Below are 24,367 nucleotides of genomic sequence, written 5' to 3'. Positions count from 1 at the left end.
GGAGCGCGTGCGATGAGTTAAGGTAATTAAGGCTGTCCCGCAGAGGCACTGGGAATTTTCCGTGTCCCCCCAGGCACGCTGAGGGAATGGGAAACGCTTCTCCTGTCCCAGGGGGGCTGCCGCACTGGAGCTGAGGCGTCCCCCAGCCTTTGAGCCTCGTAACCCTCTGCCCAGGCAGGCGAGGCCGGGACCGGGAGCGGGGCTCTCCCGCTAGTCTGTCTTCCCTCAGCCTCGCCTTTCGGCCAGAGGATGGCTAGCGTTTTCCATCAGCGCAGCCCCGCGCCGGGCCGTAACTTCTCGGAAGCGCCCAGAGCCCCGGCTCAGGTGTCCCTGCGCGGAAGGAGCGGAGGCGAGCGCCTCTGCCCGGAGCTTCTCGCCATCTTCGCCCGCCAGAGCCCACGCCACCTCCTCCTCTCGAAATACCCCTAGCCTTCCTCTTGTTTTCTTTTCCCCCCTCTTTTTTTTTACGTCTCTGCTTTTCACCTTCATTCACAGTTCCTTCCTCTTCTCCTAATCTCTCCTGTTTTTCCTTTGAACCATCACCTCACTCTTTCCTCCGGACTCCTCTGAAACTCTCCCACTCCCCAGCTGTTACACTGAGCAGCACATGGCGACAGGGTGGGTACCTGCTCAAACAGCATGTCCTGGAGTGCCCAGGGCAGCCCCGCTTGCAGCTTCCCCTCCCCGCAGCCTTGCAGGGCTGTTTGGTGAGAGCCGGAGAGGCTTCTCCTCCAGGCTCAGCTTTGGATTCGCGCTCGCAGCGGGGCTCAGCCGCGGGAGAGCTCCCCGCTCCCCTCCGGGACGCCGCGGCGCTCGGGCTGGCTCAGACCGGGCGCCCGGCCTTGCGTCCCGAGGGTTCAGGGAGGAACCGCGAGGGTCAGGGCCAGGCAGAGAGCGACGTCCCGCGCTCCCCCAGCCGGCAGGTTAGGGACGCCCTGGGTCGGAGGGACGGTGGCCGCTGCCCGCGCGGTCCCGCGGTCCCCTTCCCCAGGGCGAGGACCCCGTTTGTGCTTGTAAACTGCTGCTCCGTGGGGTGTCCCGGCATTATTCTAACTGTTTTCATGGATTTTGTTCCTGCTCCTGACTAACGGTTACGTCCCGCACCTCGCCCCTCGTCTCTTTGGTTGCTCAGGAGAGACAGGTAGCTTTCCCTCTGGTGCAGGTATGCTCTTTTCCGACCCTGGGGGGGGGAACTAGGAGGCTGCAGGTGTTTCTGGAGACGAGTCCTTCTGGTTAACCGGCCTTGCGGTGGTAGGGGCGCATCGGCTCGCCTGGGTTCACGGACAGAAATCCCTTCTCAGTCGGCAGCCGCTGCCGATCCGCTCGGTGATTCCACTCCCGCACGTTACAGCCTTGCCCTTCGGAGCAGGCAGGCTCGTAAATGCCTGGAGATATAAGGACTGTAAGGAAGGAGATAAAGCCGTCCGGGTTGGAAAGCCCCGTCCCCCTCCCTCGGAACTGCTGTCTCATGAACGTCCAGTCCTGGGCAAAACTCTGGCGGGGGCTCCTCCGTCCGCGTTGCGACGTGCTGGCAGCGCGCAGGCTGGGTGGTCGCGGTTGAATTGGACACGTCGGGCTTCCCCTTTGGACTCGGCTCTTCCTTACGGCATTCCGGGTGGGAAGCGCGTCGTGGCCGCGCGGGCTCTGAGCGCTCGTCGCTTTGCTTTGCCTTCCCCTGCCTAAAGCTGCTCTTTTTGTTTTCCCGTTTCAGCGCGCAGCAGAGGAACACGCAGACGAACAAGAAAAGGGCCATCCCGAATCAGGTACGGCCGCCGGCTCCCCGGTCCTCCCTCGTCGCGTGGGGCAGGGGTAGCTCTCCAGGACCCCGCTCCGGCAGCCGCCAGAGCGGCCCGGAGCTGTTTCGCAGCTCTGAAATCGGGATTTGAGTTGATCCACCAAGCTCCTTCCTCGAGGGTTATTTGGCAGCGGGGTCGGGGAAGGGCAAGACGGAGCTCCGGCTCACGGGGCGGGAGCGTTTGCTCCGCAGGAGCTCCTCTAGAAGCAGCGGGAGTCGGGACAAGCCGGCTGGAGGAGCCCCGTGCTCTGATGTGGGGCAGGGTCTGGCCTAACTGCCCGCTCCCGCCCCCGGCGATCCACGCTAGCCCTCCGGGGTGGGGGGCGGAGGGGACGGGGGCCAGGAGGAGCGCGGGGACGTGCCCGGCAGCCGTGTCAGCCTCAGTTCTGTCTCACCATGCTGCCTCCCGCTTCCGAGGGGGTGTTTGCTATCCGGCGCGCATGACTGAGAGCAGGGCGGGAAGCGGCCCTCGCACGGTGTTAGGTCTCGCAGTACCTAATGCAGACATTGCCTCGTGTTTGGAAAGAATGTAATGAAATATTAACACTGTAAAATTATAATTAATAGCATGTAACTGTTTTTCTTTTGCTGTTTTTCTGCTTTTTCCTACCATTTTTGTGCTTCCTGCTCTCTTCTCCCTTCCATCACTTCGTTTTTCTTCACTGTTCTGTCTCCTTGTCCTGCTTCTTTTTTTCCCTCCCCCTTAATTTTGCGCACCTAAAGGGTGAGATACTGGTAAGTACCCACATAGTGTGATAGTGCTGGTAGACAACACCCAGTGATGGACGTGGCCCTGCCAGAAAGACCTGTGAAACCTAAAACGACGCCTCCCGCTTCCCAGAATTGAGTACGCTGATGGCAGAGGAAGGTCAGGATTCCCCGAGGGGAGCAACGGGGCTCCGTGGCCTTAGTCTAGAGACGGGAATTGGGTCCATCCCCTTCGTCCCCGCGCCTGGGCTCTTCCCACGGCCGCAAAAAACGGGGCTCGGGGCTGATCCCCGCCTGTGCCACGACCGTCGGGCTGCCGGCGCTGCCTGCCCTCGCTGGGAGCTCGGTACTGGGATTCAGGGCGTCAGCGCTGGTTTTGCTGGCCCGTGGGAGGCGAGAAGCCGCAGCTTTGGGGTTTTAGCGCGGAGCTGCCCGCTGCCGTGGTGGGACGCGGCTCCATCGAGCGGGGGCGCGGGCTGGAGGGAAGCTTAGGCAGGGGCGTCCCCTCTGCCCGCGTTTCGGGCAGGCGCGGCAGGTCGGAGCTGGCCCCGCTGCGTTCCCAGCAGCTGCCCCTGGGGCCGGAGGTGCGTTTATCTCCCCCCAGGCCGCCTTTTTTGGGCTTGAGGGTGGTTCCCGAGCTTGCGCCGGCCGCGGTGTCGGCACAGAGATCCGGCAAGAAGCCCTCCTCTTCCGAGGCGCCTCCGCTCCCAGGTGTTAGCAGCTGGTGGAGGCAGACTTCGGGAGACCATCAGCTGCTTCCAGCCTCGTTATTCACCCCACAGAGAGGTTTTCCTCGAGCGTACTCACTTCTGGGGAGGCGGAGGGCAGCGTTTCCCACCAGTGGAAAAGAGTTTCCCTGCCTGTGGTTGAGCGATCCCCTCTGGGGGCGGTGGGGTGGGCTGGGGGGCAGTCCTGACCCCGCTGCTCCGGGCTCGGAGCCGAGCATCACTCTGGCGGTCCGAGAAAATGGAAGTGTCTGAGAGGGAAACAATCTCCAAACCCCCGATTTGGGCTTTACAGCCTCAAGGACCTCGGCTCAGGTATCGCCTTGGTCCCACGGGGGTGGCCGCGGCGCCCCAGTGTCCCCCCGGGGAAGGAAGCCAGGATAATTGGGCTCCTGCGGCCGGGGCCGGGCGCTGGGCTGGCGGATGAAGCCCGGAGGTTGGAGTTGGCTGCAGGTGAAGTTCCCCTGCGTCAGCCGCCTCTATCAGCCTACAGTCCCACGCAAAAGCGGCTGCAGCTCAGGTGCTACGTGCTTTCTTATCTCAAAAAATGGATTTTTTTATTTAATGAGGTGGCTGTAACGGCCCAGGCAGGCTCGGCGGCAGGAGGGACGTGGTGGCGAGGCAGCCGCCCTCCCGCCCCGCAGCCGGCAGCCGCCCCGCTCTCCCCGGGAAGGCCCGTACCTGCTGAAACCCCCGACTTACCAGCCGCCCCCGCAGCTCCGGCAGCCTCGCGGGGCCCCGAGCCCGTTTCCCGTCTCTTCCAACCGTTCAGACACTTCCATTTTCTTTTAGCACCGCCCAGATGTTGCCGCAAAACCAAAGGAAACCCCCCCAAGGGCCCGTCTCTTGCCTCCCACACGACGGTTTCTGTGCAGGGCCGCTCTCCCATCGCTGGCTGTGCGGCTGTGATCGTGCTGGGTGACGGGAAGGTGGAGGTCTGACAATTAAGGATTCGAGGCGCCGGCCCGGAGCCGGGCTGCTTCTGATTCGGAGCCGGGCAGAGCTGTGCAGCCCCCCTGCAGGGGAAGCTCGCCCGGCTCACGAGCCCTAAAAACCATGGGTGCTCTCACCAAAACCAGTCGGTTTTAAAGGAACTTTCTTGTGGGCTCTCCGCTGTGCTGCTCGGCGCCGGCCTCTGCGGCTCAGCCTTCCTCTCTCCTCCTCCTCCTCGACCTGCATTTGCGGATGGAGGAGGCGTTCCGGGTCCTGCCTCCAGCCAGCGCGCAGCTGGGCTGTCTCTGGCGCTGCAGGGTGCCCTCCCCTCCTCTCCCCTTCCGCAAAAGAGATCAAATCGTGGCTTTGCTCGAACGCTCCGGCTCCCTCTCCGCTCCCCGGGCCTCTCCCCATCCCCCTGCCCCGGAGGCAGATTCCCTGGTCCTTCCAATCCCCTCCAAATCTGTCCCAGCACCTGCCGGAGCCTCTAAGCCACCTCGCAGGTCTTGCTTTGCTGCCGAACCTTTCCCCTCTGCCCTTTCCTTGTCCCTGATCCTCGCAGCTGCTCCATCTCCACCCCCCCCCCCTGCCCCAGTTCCTTTAAAACCAGACTCAGTTCAAATTCAGAGATGGTTTTTTTAAGTGCGAATCGGCGTCTCAAACATGCCGGAGCGAATCAGAAGGTGAAATCTTTAACCTGACAACCTCTGCCGTCTTAACTTCAGGGCTCCTTCCTTCCCCTCGCCAGAAAAATCTGTACGAGTTAAGTTTTAGCTCTAGCTGCCTGTGCCCGCCGGCGCACCGAGCTTGGTCTGTGCCTAACACGGCGGATTTTGTCGTGGCTTTTACGTTGGCAGCCGCCTGAGCAGTCTGAAAGCGAGAGCGGCCCCAGCCCCAGCCCTCGGTAGGTTCCCCGGCAGCGCACGGAAAAGCCTCAGCACGAAAGGGCTGGCGCTGGCTCCGTTTTAGCCGCTTGATCCCGGCGTTGAGATTAAAGCCCTGCCTTGGTCTCGAGCTGCTCAGAGCTGGTTCCCGTAGAAGCCGTAACAAACTCCGCGTCTCGCTCGCGTCTAACTCCTCTCTGCTTAACCGCAAGGGTTGTTCGTTCTCCCTCCCATCCATGCTTCGGACTGACTTGAATCAACCCCCCCAGACGCATTTTCCCCACGTCTGCCCATTACTAACCCGTGTGGTGGCACTAACCCCTGTGAAGCGCTGGGGTAGAAAAGCCGGGGCCCCGGCTTTGCCGAGCCGCCGCGGCGACGCTCGGCGCAGGGCGCCTAAAGCACCCCGTGACGCGGGATGCCGCTCGCGTACCGGGAAGGTGCGTGCGGGCTGCTGACCGGGGCGGGGGTCCGCGTGCTCTGCCACCCCGCCCCCAGCCCGGCTGGGCTCTCCCGAAGTAGTCCGGCAGGAGCGGGCGCTTGTCGGGCAGCTCCCCGGCAGCCTTCAGGTCCCTGGCAGCGGCCGGTGTTGCTCTTTGCGAGGCAGCTCCCGCCCCGGGGAGGTCTGACCCTCCGCCTCCGGTGCCCGGGCGCCTCCGGAGCAGAGTCCCAGCTGGATGGGGAGACGCAGCGGAAGCAGCCAGGGTGGGGGGGACCCTCCGCTCCCCCTCCTTCCCCGCGAGCGGGGTCGTTTGCAGCTCCCCGGCATCTGGAAGCGCGGCGCGGTTCTGCCGTGCGGCTCACGCAAGCGGCCGGCCTAGCGGCTCCGCGGTAAAACCGCGGGGGTGATGGTGAGAGGAACGCCGCTCCCCCGCGGCCCTGGCAGGGGGAGGGACTCGCAGCTCGGTCCGGAGGCTTCTGCCGCAGCGCTGGGGCCCGTGCCAAGCGGCGGTGGCCTTCCTCCGGACGATAGCTCCCAGAACAACGGAGGAACCCCGCCGGGCAGAGCGTAGTCCTGCCGGCACTTGAAATGCTTAGAAAACCCCCTGCCTGGCCCAAAGACGGTGCTTGTGGGGCTGGTGGGAGTCAGTCTGCCGCTCTCGGGGGTGGCCGGGTGGGGTCTAACCCTCTGCTCGGCCGAGCGGCGCGCTCGCTAGTCCCGGTCCAGCCCCGGATTGCCCGGGCTCAGGGCTAGGAGCGATTCCAGCTTCCAGCACGTCTCCGCTGCCCGCTCTGGCAACTGCGAGCGGTTTGTGATAAGTCAAGGATGTTTTCCCGGAGGCAGAGGGTGTCCCGGCGGGGATCTGCTGTCTCTGAGGTGCCCCCAGCGATGGGGCAGTTGTTCCACGAGGGTTTTTTGTCTCGGGGAAGCTGTTCCAGGTGCAGGGACGCTCCTTGGCATCGGCAGGGTGGTTCCCCTCTAGCTCCGACGGCGCGGAGGCAGGCGTGGGATAGCCTAGCGAGGGCTCTCCTGCGCGGCTGCTGCGGGGACCGGCTGCGGCATCGTGCGAGCTTCCTCGCCACGGGCTCTGGGAGAGAGCGCGAGTGCCGCGGTGGAGATCCCGGGGCTGATTTTTAGGACAGGGAACGCTGCGGCCAGCGCGGTCCTCGTGCATCGTGTCGTGAAAAACTGCTGCTTTGCAACGTCAGGCTTTGGCAATCTCGCTTCAGCGCGCTGCTGCCCCGGTCGCCGGCGGCTGCTGCTACGTGTCGCATGCGAGGTCCGTCCGTGGGGCTGCGAGGGAGCCTTTCCCCGGGGGCTACGGGCTCGGCAAGCCCTGCCCGCGAGCAGGCGGAGGAGCTGCCCCGTGGGGAGGCTGCTTTGGGGCAGGGGGCAACGCGCGAGAAGGGGGAGTGGGTTTGGGTGAAAACCACGCCATTTCTCGGTTGTAACGAGGCTGAGGGCTGCCTTGGCCGCGCTCAGCGAGGGCACGTGCTCACGGAGACCCTGACACAGCAGGGATGGGGAGAGCGGCTCCGGTAGTTGCTGGACTGGGTAAGTTGGTCCTTGCTCCGAGGAACGTGCCCCAGCTGACGGGGCTCTGTTAGGCTCCGCAGACCTTTCCTAGCCTTGTTCGCGGGCGGTGGCTTTGAAGCGGCCGGGGCGGAGGCTGGGGTCTGCTTGTTACGGTGCTCCCGGCACCGCCACGCTCCCTGCCGACCTTCGGGACGGACCGGCACCAGCGCCCCGGTGCGGGACACCCCAAAACACCCCCCGGCAGAGACCGTAACGCCCCCGGGCAGCCCCGGTCCTCTCTTAAACCCGAGACGCGCTCTGAATTCCTGCCTGTCTCGTCGCGTTGGGGCACCGGAGCTTTTGCTCTGCGTCACCTCTCCTGCGCGGGGCCAGGCTGCTGCCGGCTGACCGGAGTTAACGCGGAGTAGGGTTCGGGTCTGGCCGTTGCCGCAGCCTCTTGCCGCGAGCGTGGGCAGGGGCTCGCTGCTTTCCTCGCCCAGCTGTGGGAGCTGGAAGAGCTCCAGACGTCCCCGCCACGTGCTGCTAGCTTAGAGACGGGGCCTCGAAATCTGCCTGGTTGAGGGTCTTCCGCTGAGGCTAGGGCTTTCTGTGACGGGGCTAGGGGGGCTTTTGGGCTCGGGAGCGCTTCCCCTTGCTCTGTGTCTGGGGATCTCCCCCCAGGGACTTTGCAGTAGCCTGTAACCTCTTCTCCCTTCCTCCCCTCCGCTCCCCACCGCCACTCCTCTCTCTCCAGGTGATCCGCAGAGGCTGGCTGACCATCAACAACATCAGCATCATGAAGGGAGGCTCCAAGGAGTACTGGTTCGTGCTGACGGCCGAGTCGTTGTCCTGGTACAAGGACGAGGAGGTGCGTGCGAGCGCGGAAGGACGGGGTTTGGGCGGGGGGATGCTCTGTGGTTCACGGGGCGTGGGCGAGGAGAGCCTCGGGCCGGGGGTGCGAATGAGCACCCAGGAGTGACGAGCGTCATCGGTCTCCGGGCGTGCAGGAGCGCGGGTCTCCTCTGGAGGGTGCCCTGCGGACGCCGCGCAGCCCCAGCCGGCAAATCCCGTGTCTCCGGACGCTCCCCCAGACCTCGGCATTGCGTAAACACAGATAAACCGGGAGACACGGGCAAGGGGAGGTCCTGCGGGGTCCGGCCGCCCCGAGCCCGGGGGGGTGGCCGCGCCGTGCGGCACCCGCTGTGCCCTGCCTCTTTCAGGGGAGGGTTTCTTTGTCTCCTATCGCCCTTGTTGTGAGACCTCCGAGAAGGACCGGGGACCTCCCTTTACCACCTCCCTGCCCCGTCCCAGCCCCCGAAGCCGGGTCGGCAGCCGGTTCCCGGTTTATCCATCCCAAAACGGCAAAGCCGGAGTTGCGGCGCGGGGGGCCGGGAGGGAAACCGTCTCCGTTCTGGCCCTGGGGAAAGGAAAACCACGGGTGCCGCGCAGGGCTCGGCTGCGGGCGAAGGAAAGCGTAGTCTCTGACCCCCTGGGACCGTCAGTTTATCGTCGCCAAGCCCCGACCCCCCTCGGCCGTTCCCCCCGGGGTTGCGGCGGCGCTGGTCTCACGTCGCCCGAAGGCCGCGTTGGGGCAGGAGGTGCCCGATGGGGTTAATGTCCCCGCGCCGGGGCGGAGCTGCTGCCATCAAAGCTGGGGGGAAGTGGGGAGCGGGATCTGGGCTGGGCAGGGGCCGGCTGAGCCCGCGCTGCCCTCCCGGCGGGGACGGCCGAGGCACCCCCGCTGCCCGCAGCCCTGCCTGCGGCGGGCGGGAGGTGGGGTGCGCGCCGGGGCGGGGGGCATCGCGCGCCGCCCTGCGCCCGTGCGGCGACCCCGACCCCCCTCCCCAGCCGCTGCCGGGAGGGAACCCGATTCCCTCCGCTCCTGGGGTTTCTGTGGGCCGGGACCCCACAGGTCCCTTCTTGTCCCCTGTAGGTCCCTTCTTGTCCCCCGCTGGGTGTCCGGGAAGGGGCCGCCGCTGCTCCCAGCCCCGTTTGCCCGACCCACGTCGGGGGATCTCCCGCCTCCCAGCCCTCGGGCTGCACATCCCGCTCCCCGGCCTGCCCGGGGCGTCGGTAGCTCACCCCAAAAATCAGGATTTCACCGCTCAAACCCCAAGCGATTTCTCTGGGCTCGACCCTCCCGGGAACCGGCCGGTGGCAGGGCCGGCATCTCCTGCCCACGCCCTGTCCGAGCTGCCGGAGCCACCATCTCCGTGGCGTCGCGGCCTCGGCCGCACCACTTTCGTATTTCAGATTTTCCAGCATTTCCGCCCCCACAGTCTGAAAAATCGGCCCGTGATCTCGCCTTTCCCCTTACGTCACCGGCCGCCCGGCCAGATGCTGCGGTGAGGGGCGGGGGGGGGTGCTGGCTCGCGGGGCGTTCGGGGGGTACGCCAGGGGTTCGGTGTGGCCGCCGCCTCGCCAGAGCCCAGCACGCGGGTCAGAAAAAGGAGACGTGAACACAACTTTTTATTTCCCGGGAGCCGCTCGGCGGCTGGACGTCGGGCGCGAGGGCAAAGCCCGGCCTTCCTTTGTTCATCCTTTATCTTCCAAGCGCTCTGCAAAGGTGAACGTCTCTCCCGAGCCGTGCAGTCCCGTTTTAACCTCTCTTCCCCGGCCGCCCCCCACCCAGCCCTCTTTAAACCTGCCTCCTAAAAGAGAAGGAGACGTGTCGAGCTGGTAGCGCTCCCTCCGGCGTGCTTCCCCCCTCGTCGGACCCCGCCGGTGCTCCCCTGGTTTCCTGCGCGGAGGCCGCTCGGGGGGCGCGCCTGGCCCCTCCGCGGCGGGTAATGAGAACCAGCCGGCCGGGGATGAATGAGGCTCTGTCTTCTGCAAGCCCAGCTCTCCCTGCCCCCCCCGCTACCGCCAAACCACCCCCAAACCCCCGCCGTTTAAAAAAACGAGCCCGCCGAGCGCTGCAGAGCCGGCACCCAGCGCCCTGGGGGTTTTGGGGGGGGATGGAGCCCACCCCCTGGCCTCCCCGCCGCGAGGGGGGAAGCGTGGGGAGCGGCGCCCGGCCGCGCTCCCCCCACGGCTTTGCCCTCCCGCTCGCGCCGCCGAGGCAAAAAACCAACCCAAACCCCCCCCCAAAACCACGCCGCCTCCGCGAGTCGGAGCAAAAAATCTATTTAATCTCCCTAAAAAAGGGCCGAATCCGGGCTCTCCCCCCCCCCAACACACCCCCCACCCCCTTACCTTGCGGCTGCTGGGGCGCTGCTGGGGTGCTGCTCGGCCAAACCCGATCTAACCAATGTGCAGACTACTGTACAACTTTAAACCCTCCTGAACAGGTAGTCTGAACACTGGGCAGGCTGGGCTGGAGTCTCCGGCTTCCCACGGCATCCAGGGGGGGGTTATTTTTAATTTCTCCCCCTCCCGTTTTGTTTTGGGGTTTGTTTTTTTTTTTGGTTTTGTGTTGGTTTTTTTTTTTTTTTTTTAATAAGGAGAGAAGCCCGATGGGCGAAAGGAAACTGCTTTGTCTCTCTTCTGACGTGGCAAAGTCCTTGCAACCGAATCCAGTCTGGAAAAAAGTTGTGGGTTTTTCAGGAAATCATGAGGAGGAGTGTGGGGCGGCGGTGGAAGGGGGGCGGGGGGGGGGGGAAGGCTTTGGGTTCGTGGCCTCGCTACAAAGGCGAACGTCACTTTTTGGGACCGTGTGCGCAGCATCTGGAGACAAAGTGGAGCTGGAGCTGTTCTAAACAATTCCAGATGTGGCGTTTCGGCAGCGGCTCGGCTGGGTGGCCCCTCGGCGGGGCCGCAGAGCAGCCTCTTAACACCGGCAGCCGCCTTCGTGCCAGACTGCGAGGCCTCGGCTCCTTCCAGCCCTGCCCTCCGGCACCGATGGGCGCCGGTGGGGGCGGGGGGCGAGTCCCTGGGGCCCCCCGGAGCCGGCGCGGTGGGCTCCGGTGGAGCCGGCCCCGTGCCGTGCCGAGGGAGGGCAGCTACGGCGCAGGCAGGGCTGCCGTCGGGCAGCGTCCCGGGGCTGCCCGCAGCCCTGCAGGGACCAAATCCCTTCCTCCGGTGGCTTCCTCGGCGCGGCCGGGTGCGCCCTTGGGAAGGCGGCGAGGCCGGGGGGACTCGCGGTCCGTTCTCGTGCCGGAGCCGCGGCTGATCCGGGGGGAGGCTCCTGGGGGGGCGGGGGGCAGGTCGCTCCGTCCCGGGTCGAGCTCTCGGCTCTGGCGGGGGGACGGCGTGCCGTGGGCCGAGCCGGACAGCGCGGCTCGGTGGCCCTTGCGTGGCGGGGGCGTGAGGAAACGGCTGCCCCCTCCGTCGCGGGAGCGCCGGTCCCCGCGCACGGTGCTCCTGGGGCTTGGCTTTTCCTTCTGCTCGGGGCGTCTCGCCGGCGTCGGCAAAGCGCCGCTCGCCCTCACCCCTCCCTTCCCCTTGTCCCCCCCTTCCAGGAGAAGGAGAAGAAATACATGTTGCCTTTGGATAATTTGAAAATCAGGGACGTGGAGAAGGGCTTTATGTCCAACAAGCACGTCTTCGCCATCTTCAACACAGAGCAGAGGTAAGGGCCGCGAGCCGGAGCGGCGGCGGCGGCCGGCTGCCTCCCGGAATGCCTCCGGGCGTCGCGCCGGGCTCGACGCGCAGCCCAGCGCGCGCCGGGCTGGTCCAAACTGGGGCCGCGCGGCCGGCTTCCCCGTCCGCTCGGCGTCGCGCTCCGAGGCAGGGGCGCCTGTGAGCTGCTGGGGGGGTGTTTCTCCAGGGGAAGCGGCAGCTTGCCCAGTATTTATATCCACGTTCTGGAGGGATTTGAGGCTTCCTCGGGCTCCCTGGTGTCGAGGGCTCGTGGTGCCGGAGGCCTCACCGGTGCTCTGCTGAGCCTCCCGCCCCCGAGCCGCGCTCCCGGCCGCCCTCAGGGTCCTCACCCCCGGCTCTGCTCCCTCTTCCCTAGGAACGTGTACAAGGACCTCCGTCAGATCGAGCTGGCCTGCGACTCCCAGGAAGACGTGGACAGCTGGAAAGCCTCCTTCCTCCGAGCGGGAGTTTACCCAGAGAAAGACCAAGTAAACACTCCCTCTGACTTGCCCGAGCCCTCCCGGAGCAGGCTGGCCGCGGGGTGCTGTCCGAGACCGGCCCGGGGAGAGGCTGCCAGAGGAGCCTTCAGACCTGGGAGCTCTTGGCTTGGGTCCTGGTGTGTCACAGTAGGTTCTCGGATACCCTGGAAAAATGCCGTGGTATCGCAGAAGAGGATGAACTTTATAACGCGGCGCGAGTCCGTGCCGCCCCCGCTGATGGATCTGGTCGTTCCGGGCTACGAAATAAACTCTCTGTTCCAAAAAAAAAAAACAAAAAAAGGAAAAAAAAAAGCATCCGCGTAGGATGGAAATAGGTGGAAGGGACAGGGAATAAGTGTGGAGCTGAGGGGTTTCTTTCCGGGTCTGTCGGAGCCCGACAGTAACTTGTGCCCTGCTTTCCCTGAGCAGACTGAGAACGAGGACGGCGCCCAGGAGAACACCTTCTCCATGGACCCGCAGCTGGAGCGCCAGGTGGAAACCATCCGCAACCTTGTCGACTCCTACGTCGGCATCATCAACAAGTCCATCCGGGACCTCATGCCAAAGACGATAATGCACCTCATGATAAACAACGTGAGTGGCGGGCGGCGGGGAGCTGCCGGGGCTTTCGGGGCGCCCCGGGCGCCGGCGAGGAGACCTGGGCCCCGCTCGGCGCCGGGGGCGAGACGGGGCCGCCCTCGTCACCGAGCCAGGCCCCAACCACGGGATTTGGTGATCTTTTCGATTCTTCATCTCTGCGCCTTCGCCCTCGGGCTGCGTGGCAGCGCCTGTGCTGAGGGCGCTTCGCGCCTCGGCCTTTCCTCCCGCCCCGGTTCTGGCGAACGGGGGACGCTGAACCCTCCCGCGAGTCCCGACTCGCTCCGCGTCCCTTCCAGAGCCGGGAGGGGCGGCCCCCGGCCCCCGCGCCTCCGGGTCCTCCGGCTCCTACCCCCGCATCTACCGACACCGCCGGGTTCCGTATCTCGGGGCCGACCTTCGCCCGTTTTCCTCCTCAGACCAAGGATTTCATCCACTCGGAGCTGTTGGCCTACCTGTACTCCTCCGCCGACCAGAACAGCCTGATGGAGGAGTCGGCCGACCAGGCGCAGCGCAGGGACGACATGCTGCGCATGTACCACGCCCTGAAGGAGGCCTTGAACATCATCGGGGACATCAGCACCAGCACCGTCTCCACGCCGGTTCCCCCGCCCGTGGACGACACGTGGCTGCAGACGAGCAGCGGGCACAGGTACGGTCGGCGGGGAGGGGAAGCGGCGGCGCGGGTGACTCGGATTTGGGCGTTCTCCCGGGGGGAAAGGAGGGGCTGCGGGCTGCCGGCGCGCCGCCCCCTGAGGTGCTTTCTCTCCTCCGCAGCCCCCCGCCTCAGCGCAGACCTCCCTCCGTCGTCCTGCCGCCGGGCCGGCCGCCGGCCGTCAGGGGTCCGACACCGGGGCCGCCCCTCATCCCCATCCCCGCCGGGGGACCCTCCTTCGCGGCTCCCCCCATCCCCTCACGTCCTGGACCCCAGAACATCTTCGCTGCTAATAACGACCCCTTCTCAGCCCCTCCTCAGATCCCGTCGCGGCCGGCACGCGTCCCCCCCGGCATTCCTCCCGGCGTGCCCAGGTAAGGGAACCCGGCTGCCCGGGGCCGGGGCAGGCTCCCGCCCTCCCGAGGGGGCGTGGGGTGCTCTGCGGCCCCCCTCGGGCTTTCCTGAACGCCTCCGAGGCGCGAAACCCCTCGGCCGGCGGCGGATCCCGGGGCGGGAGCCCCGCTCCCCCTCGTCCCCGCGCCGCGAGCGAGGTCCCGCTGGGACGCGGCCTCGAGCCGAGCCGCCGCCGCGAGGCCGCCGCGCTCACGCCTCTGTTCCCCTTCTCTCTGCAGCAGAAGACCCCCGGCCGCGCCGAACCGGCCCACCATTATCCGACCGGCCGAGCCCTCCCTGCTCGATTAAGCGCCCAGGGGCTGGTGGCGACTCCCGGAGCGGCTGCCCCCACGCCCGCCGCTTCCCTTTGCCGTTGTTTTGAGGGGGGGGAAAGGGGAAACGACAAACCAACCCACCCCCAAACCCCCAACCCTGCGTCTAATCTCTCTGATTTTGAAACCATCCTACCTGCGATCAGCTCAGCGGAGCGGTTCGGCCGCGGCCGATCCCGACCCCCAGCGCGCCGCGGCCCCCTCCTCGGTCCTGGCGCGCCGACGCCGGCGGCGGCGGTTGAGGCCGGGCGGTTTTTCCCTCGCCTCCGCCGCGCCCCGCTCTGCCCCCCACCTGTATAATAAACCGCGGAGGATTATATATATATTTTTTGGGGGTTGGAATATTGCACTTTGTCCGAAGTCCCTCTCCTCTCTCCCGCCCCCCGGGCCGCCGGCGGCGCTCGGTGCCGTGGGACGGCCTGAATGTGCGCGGCGCGGGCGGGAGAGCTCGGAGGCGGCCGGTTCAGACGCCGCCGCCCGTCTCTGGCGGCGCCCAGGAGCTCCTCGAGCTGATCCGATTCCTGCCGATTCGCTTGCTTCCTCCTTTTTCCTCCTCCTCCTCCCCCCACCACGACCCCCACCAGAATTTTTTGTATTAATATATTATATATAAAACTTAGTGATTTTTGGTTTTCCTCTCCCAAACCCGAAAGCCGATTGCTAATCTTGACCATAGCCCATATTTCAGTTTTTATAGCTTTGAGGAAAATTTATATATGGAAAACGATGGGACCGCGGGCAGCGATCCGCGGATGACCCCGGCCCGCCGCGGAGCAGGAGCAGACCCCGCAGCTGGGCCTTGCCTCGCGAGGGGCCGCCCCGGCCGCCGACCTCAGGTATTTCCTCGGCGAGGCCGGGCTCGGCGCGAGGGAGGCTGGAGGGGCGCGGCGGGGAGGGGGCGCAACGCGCCGGGGCCTCCCCGGGGTTGGCGTCGCGACCCCTCGCCCGCGGCGGGCGTTCCCAGCCCCGAGGAAGAGGAGGGAGCGTTTCTCCCCGCTGCCTCGAGCCCCCCACCCCCGCCCAGGGCAAAGGGGGTTCCTGGGGGGGGGAGGAGGATGCGGCTGCCCCCCCCTCCTCCCCCCCCAAAATGACCCGCGCAAGGCTGCGGCGTCCCGGGGTTGGGGGTCGGTGGCCGGGAGGGCGCTCGGGCCCCCCCCCGCGCCCGCAGCGTGTCCCCCCCCCTCCCGCCGCCGCCTCAGACACCGGTGCCTTCCCGGGGGGGCCGCGCCGCGGCTGGGAGCGGAGGTTGTAAATATTTTTACAGACTCTATCAATTCTATTAAAAAAAAAAAAAAAACCAAAAAAAAAAAAAAGGAAAAAGAGAAAAAAAACACCAACCCCCCCCCCGACCCAAAAATAATGTAGGTTTTTTAAAAACATCGGCCCCCCCCCCAGCGGGGCTGCGGGAGCGCCGAGCCCCCCCCTTCGCGGCGAGGTGCCCTCGGGGGTCCGTCGCCCCCCACCCCAAATTAATCCATTAACGAGCCCAGCCTGCCGCGCCGGCTGCTGGCGTCCGGCCGGGCACCCCCCGCCCCCCCACCCCCCCCCAGCCCGCCTTTCGGGGGGTCGGCGGCGTCCCCGGCGCGGGCAGGGGGTCCCGTCGGGCGCTCGCCCCTTCGCGCTCCCCCCGCCCGGCCGCCAGCCTGTAAGTGCCTCCGGTCTGTACCCATTAATGAACTAAAAAAAAGTTAAAAAAAAAAAAGAATAAAGGGAAAAAAAAATAATTCCCACTTTGCGGGGAAAGTCTCTGGTGGTTTTGGGGGGGGTCGGGCTCCCCCTTCCCTCGCCCTCCTGCCTCCCAGTGCCGGTGGGGGGCTCGGATCCGGGGGGCCTTTGGGGGGCTTGGATCCGGGGGGGCCTTTGGGGGTCTCAGATCCGGGGGGGCTTTTGGGGGGCTTGGATCCGGGGGGGCTTTTGGGGGTCTCGGATCCGGGGGGGGCTTTGGGGGTCTCGGATCCGGGGGGGCTTTTGGGGGGCTTGGATCCGGGGGGGCTTTTGGGGGGCTTGGATCCGGGGGGGCCTTTGGGGGGCTCGGATCCGGGGGGGCTTTGGGGGGCTCGGATCCGGGGGGGCTTTGGGGGGCTCGGATCCGGGGGGGCCTTTGGGGGGCTCGGATCCGGGGGGGCTCTCCCGCAGGCTGCTGAAGCTGCTGCCGGTGCGGTGCAGCCGCCTCCCGAGGTGGGGGCTCCAACCCAGCCCGCTCCATGAGGCCACAGAATAAAAAAGGGGGGGGGTCGCGGGGCGGGGGGGCCGCGGCCCCGGCTCCCCCCGGCTGCTCCACCGGGTCCCGCTGCGGCCCAGCGAGGGGTCCGTCGGCCGAGACCCCCCCCAGCACCGCGGCCCGTGGCGGGCGCCGTGACGAGGGGCTGCGGGCTCGGCCGGTGCTTCTCCCGGCGTCGGCAGGGCTCGGGGGTCCCCGCTCCGGGGGTCCCCGCTCCGGGGGTCTCCTGCGGCCGGAGCAGCCACACGGTGCGGGGGGGTCCCTCACCCGGGACCCCCATGGCGGGGAGGCTCCGCTCTCGCTAAACCCTCTTTTTCTTCTCTTTTTCCTCTCTTTTTCCTCCCCCCAGGAGAGCGGCTCCGTCCGCGCCCCCCCGGCCCTTCTGAGCCCCGCCGGCCGCGCCGCCCCGAGCCCCCCGATTTCCGAGTGTTCCCCCCCCCCCCAACCCCCCCCCTCCATCCCCACCCCCTCCCCATTTACCGGCACCAGGAGCGATGTTTGCTGCTCAGATCCCCTTTTCGGGGCGTTTTCAGTGCTCCGCGTTCTCCTCACGCCGCCCTCGGTTCTGTTCAGCCCCCTCCCGCGGAGGACGGGCCCCCCCCCGCCCCCCTGAATCCCCCCGAGCCGCAGGGAGACCCTGGGGGGGGGCGATGGGAATCGTCCCCGTGACTCCCCCAGTGCCCCAAATAAGCGGATTCTTTCCCAAAAGGCTCAGGGACACGTTATTGGAGCAAAGGGATGCGATTCTGGGGGGGGACGCGATTCTGGGGGGGGACGCGCGTCTCGGGGGGGGACACACACGCGTCTGAGGCCCTTCGGTGATTAAATACGGGGGGCAGCGCCCCCGGTTTCGCCCCCAAACCCCCCTCGCCCGGGGTTCGCGTCGGCTCCGAGACACCAGGGAAGGAAGTCGGGCAGGTTTAATCCCGGCCGGGAGGGAGACGCGGGGACACGTCGCTCCTCTGGCGCCGTCCCGGCAGGGAGCGGAGTCCCGCGTCCGTCCCGTCTACGTCCGCACCGTCCGTTTGTCCTCGAAGAGGCTCTTCAGCATGTAGACCTGGAGGAAGGCCACCACCACCAGCACGCCCAAGTTCACGGCCGACCAGAAGTTCACGCGGCCCAGGTTGCTCTCCTGCAGGTTACGGTCTCGGGCCTCGAAGGCTCGCAGCAGCGTCTGCATCTGGATGCTCCGTTCCAGGCGGCTCCGCATGGTCTCGATGGATTCCTGGGGGCGGGGAGGGAGGCGCCGGTCGGACGCGCCCCGCGGCCCCCTCGGGGAACCCCGAGGTGCTCTGGGGGGGCACACGGGACCCTTCGAGCTCGCCCAGCCCAGCCCCCCGCCCCGAGCAGGGACGTCTTCCCCGAGCGCGGGTTGCCCCGAGCCCCGTCCAGCCCCACCTCCGGCGTTCACGGGGCATCGGCCCCTCTCGGGGCGCCCCGGCCCGGGGACTCGCCCCCCTCGGCGCCGGGAATTCCCGCCTCGGCTCCGCTCGGAACCTCCCCTCCGGGAGCTTGAAAGCGCCCGCCCTCGCCCCGGCGCCGCGGGCCCGACGAAGGAGCCCGGCCCCGTCTGCGGGAGCCGCCTCCTCCCCGGGCTGAACACCCCCGGCTCCCCCAGAGGGGTTCCAGCCCTCGGACCCTCCCCGCGGCCGCCTCCGGCCCCGCGCCCGCACGGCCGCGGCCTCCCCGTGCTCAGCACCGCGGCGCCCGGCGAAATCACGGAACCGGGGAATAATTTCGGTTGAAAAAAAAAGACCTTTTGAGGTCGTCGAGTCCCACGGCAAAGCTGGCGCTGCCGCAGGCGGGGGTCCGGGGGCAGAATCCCCCCCCTCGCCCCGCCGGCGGGGCCGCCCGGGCTCCGCTGGACCTTGCACTTGACCTCGTCGACCTTCATCCCCACCTTGATGTCCTCGATCTTGACGTCCAGCGTGTCGTCGGGCTCGGCCGCCTCCAGCCAGGCGTCGCCTTCCTCCTCCTCCTCCTCCTCCTGGGCGCTGTCGAAGATGAGCTCGAAGAACACGAGTTTCTCCGAGATGGCGCTGAAGGAGTTGTCAAAGCAGAGCTTGTAGTCGCCGGCCTCGGTGGGCTCCACGCTGCGGGGGGAGAGCGGGGTCGGCGGGGCGTGGTGGGGCGTGGCGGGGCGTGGCAGGGCAGGGCGGGGCTCACGTGTGCGCGCCGTCGGAGCGGCGATACTCGCTGACCAGCAGCAGCCCCGAGGGACTCTCCAGGGAGAAGTCGACGTCCAGCCCGGCCCCACCGATCACCTGCCGGAACCGGGGATGGCGACACCGGGGACCGCCGGGACCGGGACCCCCCGCCCCGCCCGGACACCTCCCGGTACCGGCACCCGCCCGCCCAGCCCCCTCCTGGTACCGGGGACCCCCTGCCCACGTACCCAGCACCCTCCCGTTACCAGGGACACACCCCCCCCGCCCCCTCCTGGTACCAGGACGCCCCCACCCAGACCCCTCCCGGTACCGGAGACCCCCTCTCCTGACCCGCCCAGCCCCCTCCTGGTACCGGAGACCCCCTCCCCTTCCTCCCAGTGCCCCCCAGTGCAGGACCAGTATCAGCGTTCCCCAGTAGCGACCCACCCCAGGCCACGCCCCCTCCGGTACCGGCCCGGCACTGGCCACGCCCCCTCCGACACCGGTTCACCCCAGGCCCCGCCCCCTCCCGGTACCGTCCACCACAGGCCCCGCCCCCTCCGCTACGGGCCGCTTCAGGCCACGCCCCCTCAATACCTCCGCCCCCTGGCCCCGCCCAGACCACGCCCTCCCCCCGCTCCGCCCCCCGCCCGGCTCCGCCCCGGCGGTACCTGGTACTCGGCCTCCAGGGAGGCGTTGCCGGGCGCGCCCTGGTAGAAGCACTGGCGGCGGCCGGCGGGCAGCACGAACGTCACCTCGGCGTCGGGCGGCGGCGGGGCGGCGGCGGCGGGCCCGGCCCACAGCGCCAGCAGCCACAGCCACCGCGCCGCCATCTCCGCCGCGCGGCGCCTTTAAGCCAGGCCCCGCCCCGCCGCCGCGCGCCCGCAGGGCCCGGCCGAAGCGGGCGGCAGCGGCGAGTGCCTGAGGCGGGAGCGGGGAGGCGGGCCTTCAGGCAGCGCTGAGGCCGGCCGGGGTCCTGGCGGCCGCCGCGGTGCCCCGCCCCCCCAGGGATCCTCTCCGCTAATTGGCTGCTCTCCACGGGCGCCGCTCGTTCTAACTTCTCATTGGCCGGCGCGGCCGCCCCCGGGGGGAGCCGGGCTCCCACAGCGCACCGCGGCGGGGCCTGGGGCGGCCCCGGGGGGTCCTGGGGCAGATTTAGGTGGTCAGGCAGAGACCTAGGGGCCTCAAGAGCAAATATGGGGGCCCTGGCCCAGGTTTAGGTGGTTAAGTGGAGATCTGGGGTGCCCTGGGGCTGATTTGGGGGGGTCCTGGGACAGATTTGGGGCCCCTGGCCCAGATTTGGGTGGTTAGGGGCAGGTTTGGGAGGTCTTGGGGCAGTGTTGGGAGTCTCTGAGGAAGATTTAAGGGTCCAAGGGACAGACTTGGGAGGTCCCACGGTGGATTTGGGTGGTTTGGTGCAGGTTTGGGGGGTCCTGAGCCAGACTGGGGGGCCCTGAGGCAGTTCAGAGAGGTCCTGAGGCAGGTTCATGTTGTTAGGTGCAGATATGGGGGGTCCCTGGGGCAGATTTGAGAGGTCCCGAGACAGATACAGGTGTTTCAAGGCAGATACAGGTGGTTAGGTGCAGATTTGGGGCATCCTGGGGCAGATACGGGGGGCTCTGAGGCAGGTTTGGGTGGTTAAGTGCAGATCTGGGGGGTCGTGGGTCAGTTCTGGGAGGCCATGAGGCAGATTTGGGTGTCTGTGGGGCAGATTTTGGATGTCCCAGTGCAGATTTGGGTGGTTTGGTGCAGTTTTGGGTGTCCTTAAGGCAGATTTGAGGGGTGCAGGGGCAGATTTGGGGTGTCCCGGGGCAGATTTAGCTGGCTAGGTGTGGATGTGGGGGGCTTGGGGCAGTTTGAGCGGCTGGAGGGCAGACAGGGAGGGCTCCGGGCGTGATGTCGGGTCCTGGCTCAGCCCCGGGGCTCAACAGCGGGCGCAGGGGCCCCATCCCCCCGCCCTGCCGCCGCTGCCTGGCCCCGGGCCGACCTCTTGGCCCCGATTCCTCGTGGTTTTGGGGCAGCCGCAGGCGGAAGCGGGCGCGGGGCGGGCGGCTCGACCTGCGCCGTCGCATCCCTTGGCAGCGGCGGCTCCGGCAGCGGCCCCTCGTTTTCACGCGTCGAGGTGCGTCTCCCCGAGGTTCGCCGGCCCCTTCCCGCCCCGGTCGTGGGGCTCTGGTGTGCCTCGCATCTTTTTTAATTTTGCCTTTCATTTAGGAGGCAAAACGATCCCCGCCGAGGCCGGCAGCGCCGTCGGGAGCTGGACGTGCCGGGGAGGAACCGCAGGAGCTGTTCGAAGCCGTCCAACCCTGGCAAGGGTTCCGGTTGGGCGTCTGCCCAGGGCGACACCTCATTCCGCCCCATTTCCACCTCTCTTTTGGTGATATCCCTGTAATTGGGGAGCGAGCCCTGGGAAATGATGGCCCGTGGCAGAGGAGCCGGTTTCATGCGGAGCTGAGCTCCCGGCGCTCTGTTTTTTGGGTGGAAAAAGTCTTTTTTGTGCTACGAGGGAGAAAGAAAACCCAACCCTGATTTGTGCTCGGGACTTTCTGTCATTTCCTTCCTGGGTGATGAAACGTCTTGAGCAAAATCCTTCCTCTTCTTCCCATCGGAGAGCTCCTGCGCCTCGGGGTCTGCGCGGCGGGGCTCTCCCTCATCCAGACCCCGGAGGAGGAGGATGAGGATGATGAGGCTGGGGTTTCTCCTCGTCGTGGCGGGTGCGTTTCCCTCGCCTCTGCCCGAATTTGGGTTGGCCGAGGCGGAACAGGGCACGGCGCCGGGCACGGCTCCCCGCTCACCGTCCCTCTCTCGCAGGAGCCGTGGCAGCGCAGAGGCTCGTGCCGCCCCTTGGGCTCTTCACTCAGTGGGGTGAGGGTCCCCCAAAAGTCAGCTGCATCGCCCCGCGGAGCTACGCTGGCAGCACCTTCGAGCTCTTCGCGGTGGGCGCCGGCGACCCCACGCGGAGCGTCTCGGCCAAGCCGGACCAGCACATGGTTGATTTTACCCTGGACGGGGCCGTCCCGGCGTCCCGGTGCTACCAGTGCCGGTACCGGAGCTATAACGGCAGCGCCTGGCAGACGTCGGAGTTCAGCGCGGAGATCGTGGTGAACGGTGCGGGTGGTGGGGTGGCGGGTGGGGGCCTGGCCGGGCTGCGGCGGGACCGTCGCCGACCCAAACCCGGCGTGTTTCTCCCCAGCTTCAGGTGACGCCGGCTGTCATCCCCCCACCGCCGCCCCGACCGGCCGTCCCCTACCCACCTCCACCACTCTGCAGCAAGGTACCGGCACGGGGGACCCGCCCGGTTCGGCAGCAGCACCGGCGGCTCGTTCCTGGTCACCCGCCGCGGCCGCGCCGGGGGTGTCCCTGCGGGTGACCCCCCGCCCTCTCCTCTCTTCCAGATCGCCCCTGGCTTCTCCCGGTCGCCGTCGGCGCGGCCGTCCTGGTGCTGCTGCTGCTGGCGGTGGCGGCGGTGACGGCCTGGCGAGGTGCGTGGGGGCGGCGGGTGCTCTCACGGGGGCGGCGGGTGCTCTCACCGGGGCGGCGGTGCCCGGCGGGGGGTCTGTAGCCAGGCAGCGCCGGTTGTGCCGGCGGGGGGTGGCACCTCGGAGCTCCCCGCCGGGGCGGCACGTGCTTCAGTGCCACCTCGGGGGCGAGTGGCACCTTGGGGACGAGCGTGCCGGTGCCGTCGCGCGGATCCCTTCCAGTGTTGTTGCCGGTTCTGGGCGAGTCACCGGCGGCAGGAACCCCCCGGGGGGTCGTGGTTTGGGGTGCGGTGACCCGGGCTGGATTTAGGGCACCCGCTGGGTCCTCCCCGGTGTCACCGCGCAGCTCCGGCTGCGCCTCCACCCCTCTCTGTTTTCTCTCTCGCCAGTCGAGACCAGGAGACAGCGGGCAAAGAGGTGAGAGCGGCCGGAGCCGGCGCCTCCGCGGCTACACCGCCCCCAAAACCCGCCGGCACCCCCGGGGACCCCCCGGCTGAGCCGCGGCGTCGGGCTCCCCGCCGCCTCCTCCCTGCCCGCGCGCGCCCCTGCCCGCCACGCTGCCACCCCCTTTGTTTTTCGCAGGCAGGAGGCGTCTTGCTGGACCGAAACGCGGTTCCCCACCACCGGTAAGGCCCGGATCCCCCCCACGCCAGAACGGTGCGCGCTTGGCAGCGGGCGACGCCGCTCCCCCCACCCCCGGCCCCCCAAAAACATCCCCTTTTTTCTCCGCAGAGCTTTCCTATGACAACTGCGCCTACGCCGTCGGCATGGTGAGTGGGGGGCGGCCGGGGGGGTCCCCGTGCCCCAGCTGGGGTTGGTTTCGGGGTCGCCGGAGCGGCCCGGGCTCGGCACCGGCTCTCCTGGCTGCCCCGGCTCACCCCCGCCTCTCCCTCCCTGCAAGAACACGGAGGCGGGAGCCGGCGGCAGCACCGGCACATCCCCGGCATCCCCGCAGAGGCACCCCCCGGCGTCCCCCGCCCCGGCGTCCCCCGCCCCGGCGCCCCACTTCAGCACCTTCAGGTCGTTGGCGTGAGCCCCGGTGGTGCCGCCTCTGCCGGCGCTCCCCGCGGCACCGGAGCCCAGCTCCCTCCCGACCGCGAGGGAAGGGACTCTCTGAACTCGGGGTGGGCGAGACACCGGCCCCCCGCAGCACCGCGCCGGCCCGGGGACGTGCCAGGGCCTTCCCGGAGCTGCCGGTGGGACCCCCGGCACGGGAGAGGTGCCGACGCACCGCTGGCAAATGACCTTCGTCCTCCTCTTCCTCCTCCTCGCACCTTCGCCTCCGGCGAGGCCGCGGGCGCGCGGCTGGGCGCCCCAAGTCGCGGCGTCGCGGTGCCGGCGTGTCTCTGCCGCCGGGGCCGGCTCTGGTTCCAATAAAGGCGTTTGCTGCCTGGTGCCGGTGCAGGACGCGGGTGCCGCGTGCCCGGTGCCGTGTGCCGTGCCCGTTACCCGGCGCTGTCTCTGCTGCCCGTTGATTGCCGGTGTTCGTGCCCGGTGCTGTGCCCGGTTCCCCTGCGGTGCCCGGGGCTGGTGCCCTTTGCCCAGCGGCAGTACCTGGCTCCTGGTGGTGGTCCCCGGTGCCGGTACCCCATGCCAGTACCCGGTGCCGGTGCCGTTACCCAAAGCCCTTTGCCCAGAGGCAGCACCCAGCCCCGGCTCCGGTCCCCGGGCCGGTGGCCGTTCCCAGTCCCCGGTGGCGGTCCCCGGTGCTGGTGGCAGCACCCAGCCCTGGCTCCGGTCCCCGGGCCGGTGGCCGTACCCAGTCCCCGGTGGCGGTCCCCGGTGCCGGTGGCAGCACCCAGCCCTGGCTGCGGTCCCCGGGCCGGTGGCCGTTCCCAGTCCCCGGTGGCGGTCCCCGGTGCCGGTGGCAGCACCCAGCCCTGGCTGCGGTCCCCGGGCCGGTGGCCGTTCCCAGTCCCCGGTGGCAGTCCCCGGTGCCGGTGGCAGCACCCAGCCCTGGCTCCGGTCCCCGGGCCGGTGGCCGTACCCAGTCCCCGGTGGCGGTCCCCGGTGCCGGTGGCAGCACCCAGCCCCGGCTCCGGTCCCCGGGCCGGTGGCCGTACCCAGTCCCCGGTGCCGGTGGCGGTGCTGGTGGCAGTACCGGGCCCCTGGAGCCCAACGCCGGTGTCCTGTGCCGGTGGCAGCACCCACTCCCCGGTGCTGGTGGCAGTACCTGGTACCCGGTGCCGGTAGCCGGTGCCACCGGCGGTTCCTGTTCCTCGGTGCCCCCTGCCCGGTGCTGGTCCAGGCCCAGTCCCCGTTGTCCCCCTCCCCATTACATCCCCCATTGCCCTCCCCATTATCCCCCTCCCCATTATCCCGGTTCCTGTTATCCCCCTCCCACTCCATTATCCCTGTCCCCGTTACCTCCTGTTATCCCCCTCCCCCTTATCCCTGTTACCGTTATCCCCCTCCCCATTATCCCCCCGTTATCCCCTTCCTGTTATCCCCCTCCCCTGTATTCCCATACCTGCTACCCCATTATTGCCCCTGTTACCCCCATTACCCCCCTTATCCCCCAGTTACCCCCATTACCTCCCC

The 24,367-nt window shown here is 67.9% G+C and overlaps 3 protein-coding genes across 6 annotated transcripts in view; 2 read left to right on the top strand and 1 right to left on the bottom strand.

Moving 5' to 3' along the window:
* DNM2 (dynamin 2) overlaps positions 1 to 15,452 on the top strand; it is a 34,318-nt gene extending 18,866 nt beyond the window's left edge. The window contains exons 13-21 of one of the 4 annotated variants that reach the window (XM_064437240.1): positions 1,712 to 1,763; positions 2,519 to 2,530; positions 7,757 to 7,870; positions 11,403 to 11,512; positions 11,900 to 12,011; positions 12,432 to 12,596; positions 13,019 to 13,251; positions 13,377 to 13,628; positions 13,890 to 15,452. In XM_064437240.1, coding sequence (XP_064293310.1) covers positions 1,712 to 1,763; positions 2,519 to 2,530; positions 7,757 to 7,870; positions 11,403 to 11,512; positions 11,900 to 12,011; positions 12,432 to 12,596; positions 13,019 to 13,251; positions 13,377 to 13,628; positions 13,890 to 13,956 — 1,117 coding nt within the window. In that variant the 3' untranslated portion in view covers positions 13,957 to 15,452. Of the gene's footprint in view, positions 1 to 1,711; positions 1,764 to 2,518; positions 2,531 to 7,756; positions 7,871 to 11,402; positions 11,513 to 11,899; positions 12,012 to 12,431; positions 12,597 to 13,018; positions 13,252 to 13,376; positions 13,629 to 13,886 lie in introns of all 4 variants that reach the window. The other 3 variants (XM_064437239.1, XM_064437242.1, XM_064437241.1) reach the window with 3 other exon arrangements.
* Positions 15,453 to 17,105: 1,653 nt separating this feature from the next.
* On the bottom strand, positions 17,106 to 19,301 carry TMED1 (transmembrane p24 trafficking protein 1). The gene is made up of 4 exons (XM_064437244.1): positions 19,019 to 19,301; positions 18,367 to 18,464; positions 18,101 to 18,293; positions 17,106 to 17,425 (listed from the first exon to the last, which is right to left on the bottom strand). The coding sequence occupies exons 1-4, from the start codon at positions 19,178 to 19,180 to the stop codon at positions 17,207 to 17,209; spliced, it is 672 nt and encodes a 223-aa protein (XP_064293314.1). The 5' UTR covers positions 19,181 to 19,301; the 3' UTR covers positions 17,106 to 17,206.
* A 130-nt stretch (positions 19,302 to 19,431) lies between these two features.
* On the top strand, positions 19,432 to 23,282 carry C30H19orf38 (chromosome 30 C19orf38 homolog). The gene is made up of 9 exons (XM_064437243.1): positions 19,432 to 20,469; positions 20,562 to 21,061; positions 21,159 to 21,455; positions 21,541 to 21,621; positions 21,743 to 21,829; positions 22,216 to 22,243; positions 22,409 to 22,452; positions 22,559 to 22,596; positions 22,728 to 23,282. The coding sequence occupies exons 2-9, from the start codon at positions 21,022 to 21,024 to the stop codon at positions 22,857 to 22,859; spliced, it is 747 nt and encodes a 248-aa protein (XP_064293313.1). The 5' UTR covers positions 19,432 to 20,469; positions 20,562 to 21,021; the 3' UTR covers positions 22,860 to 23,282.
* The last annotated feature ends 1,085 nt before the right edge of the window (positions 23,283 to 24,367 follow it).

Source organism: Phalacrocorax carbo, chromosome 30, assembly GCF_963921805.1.
Source record: "Phalacrocorax carbo chromosome 30, bPhaCar2.1, whole genome shotgun sequence".
Taxonomy (NCBI): Eukaryota; Metazoa; Chordata; class Aves; order Suliformes; family Phalacrocoracidae; genus Phalacrocorax; species Phalacrocorax carbo.
This window is presented reverse-complemented; position numbering and strand designations above follow the sequence as displayed.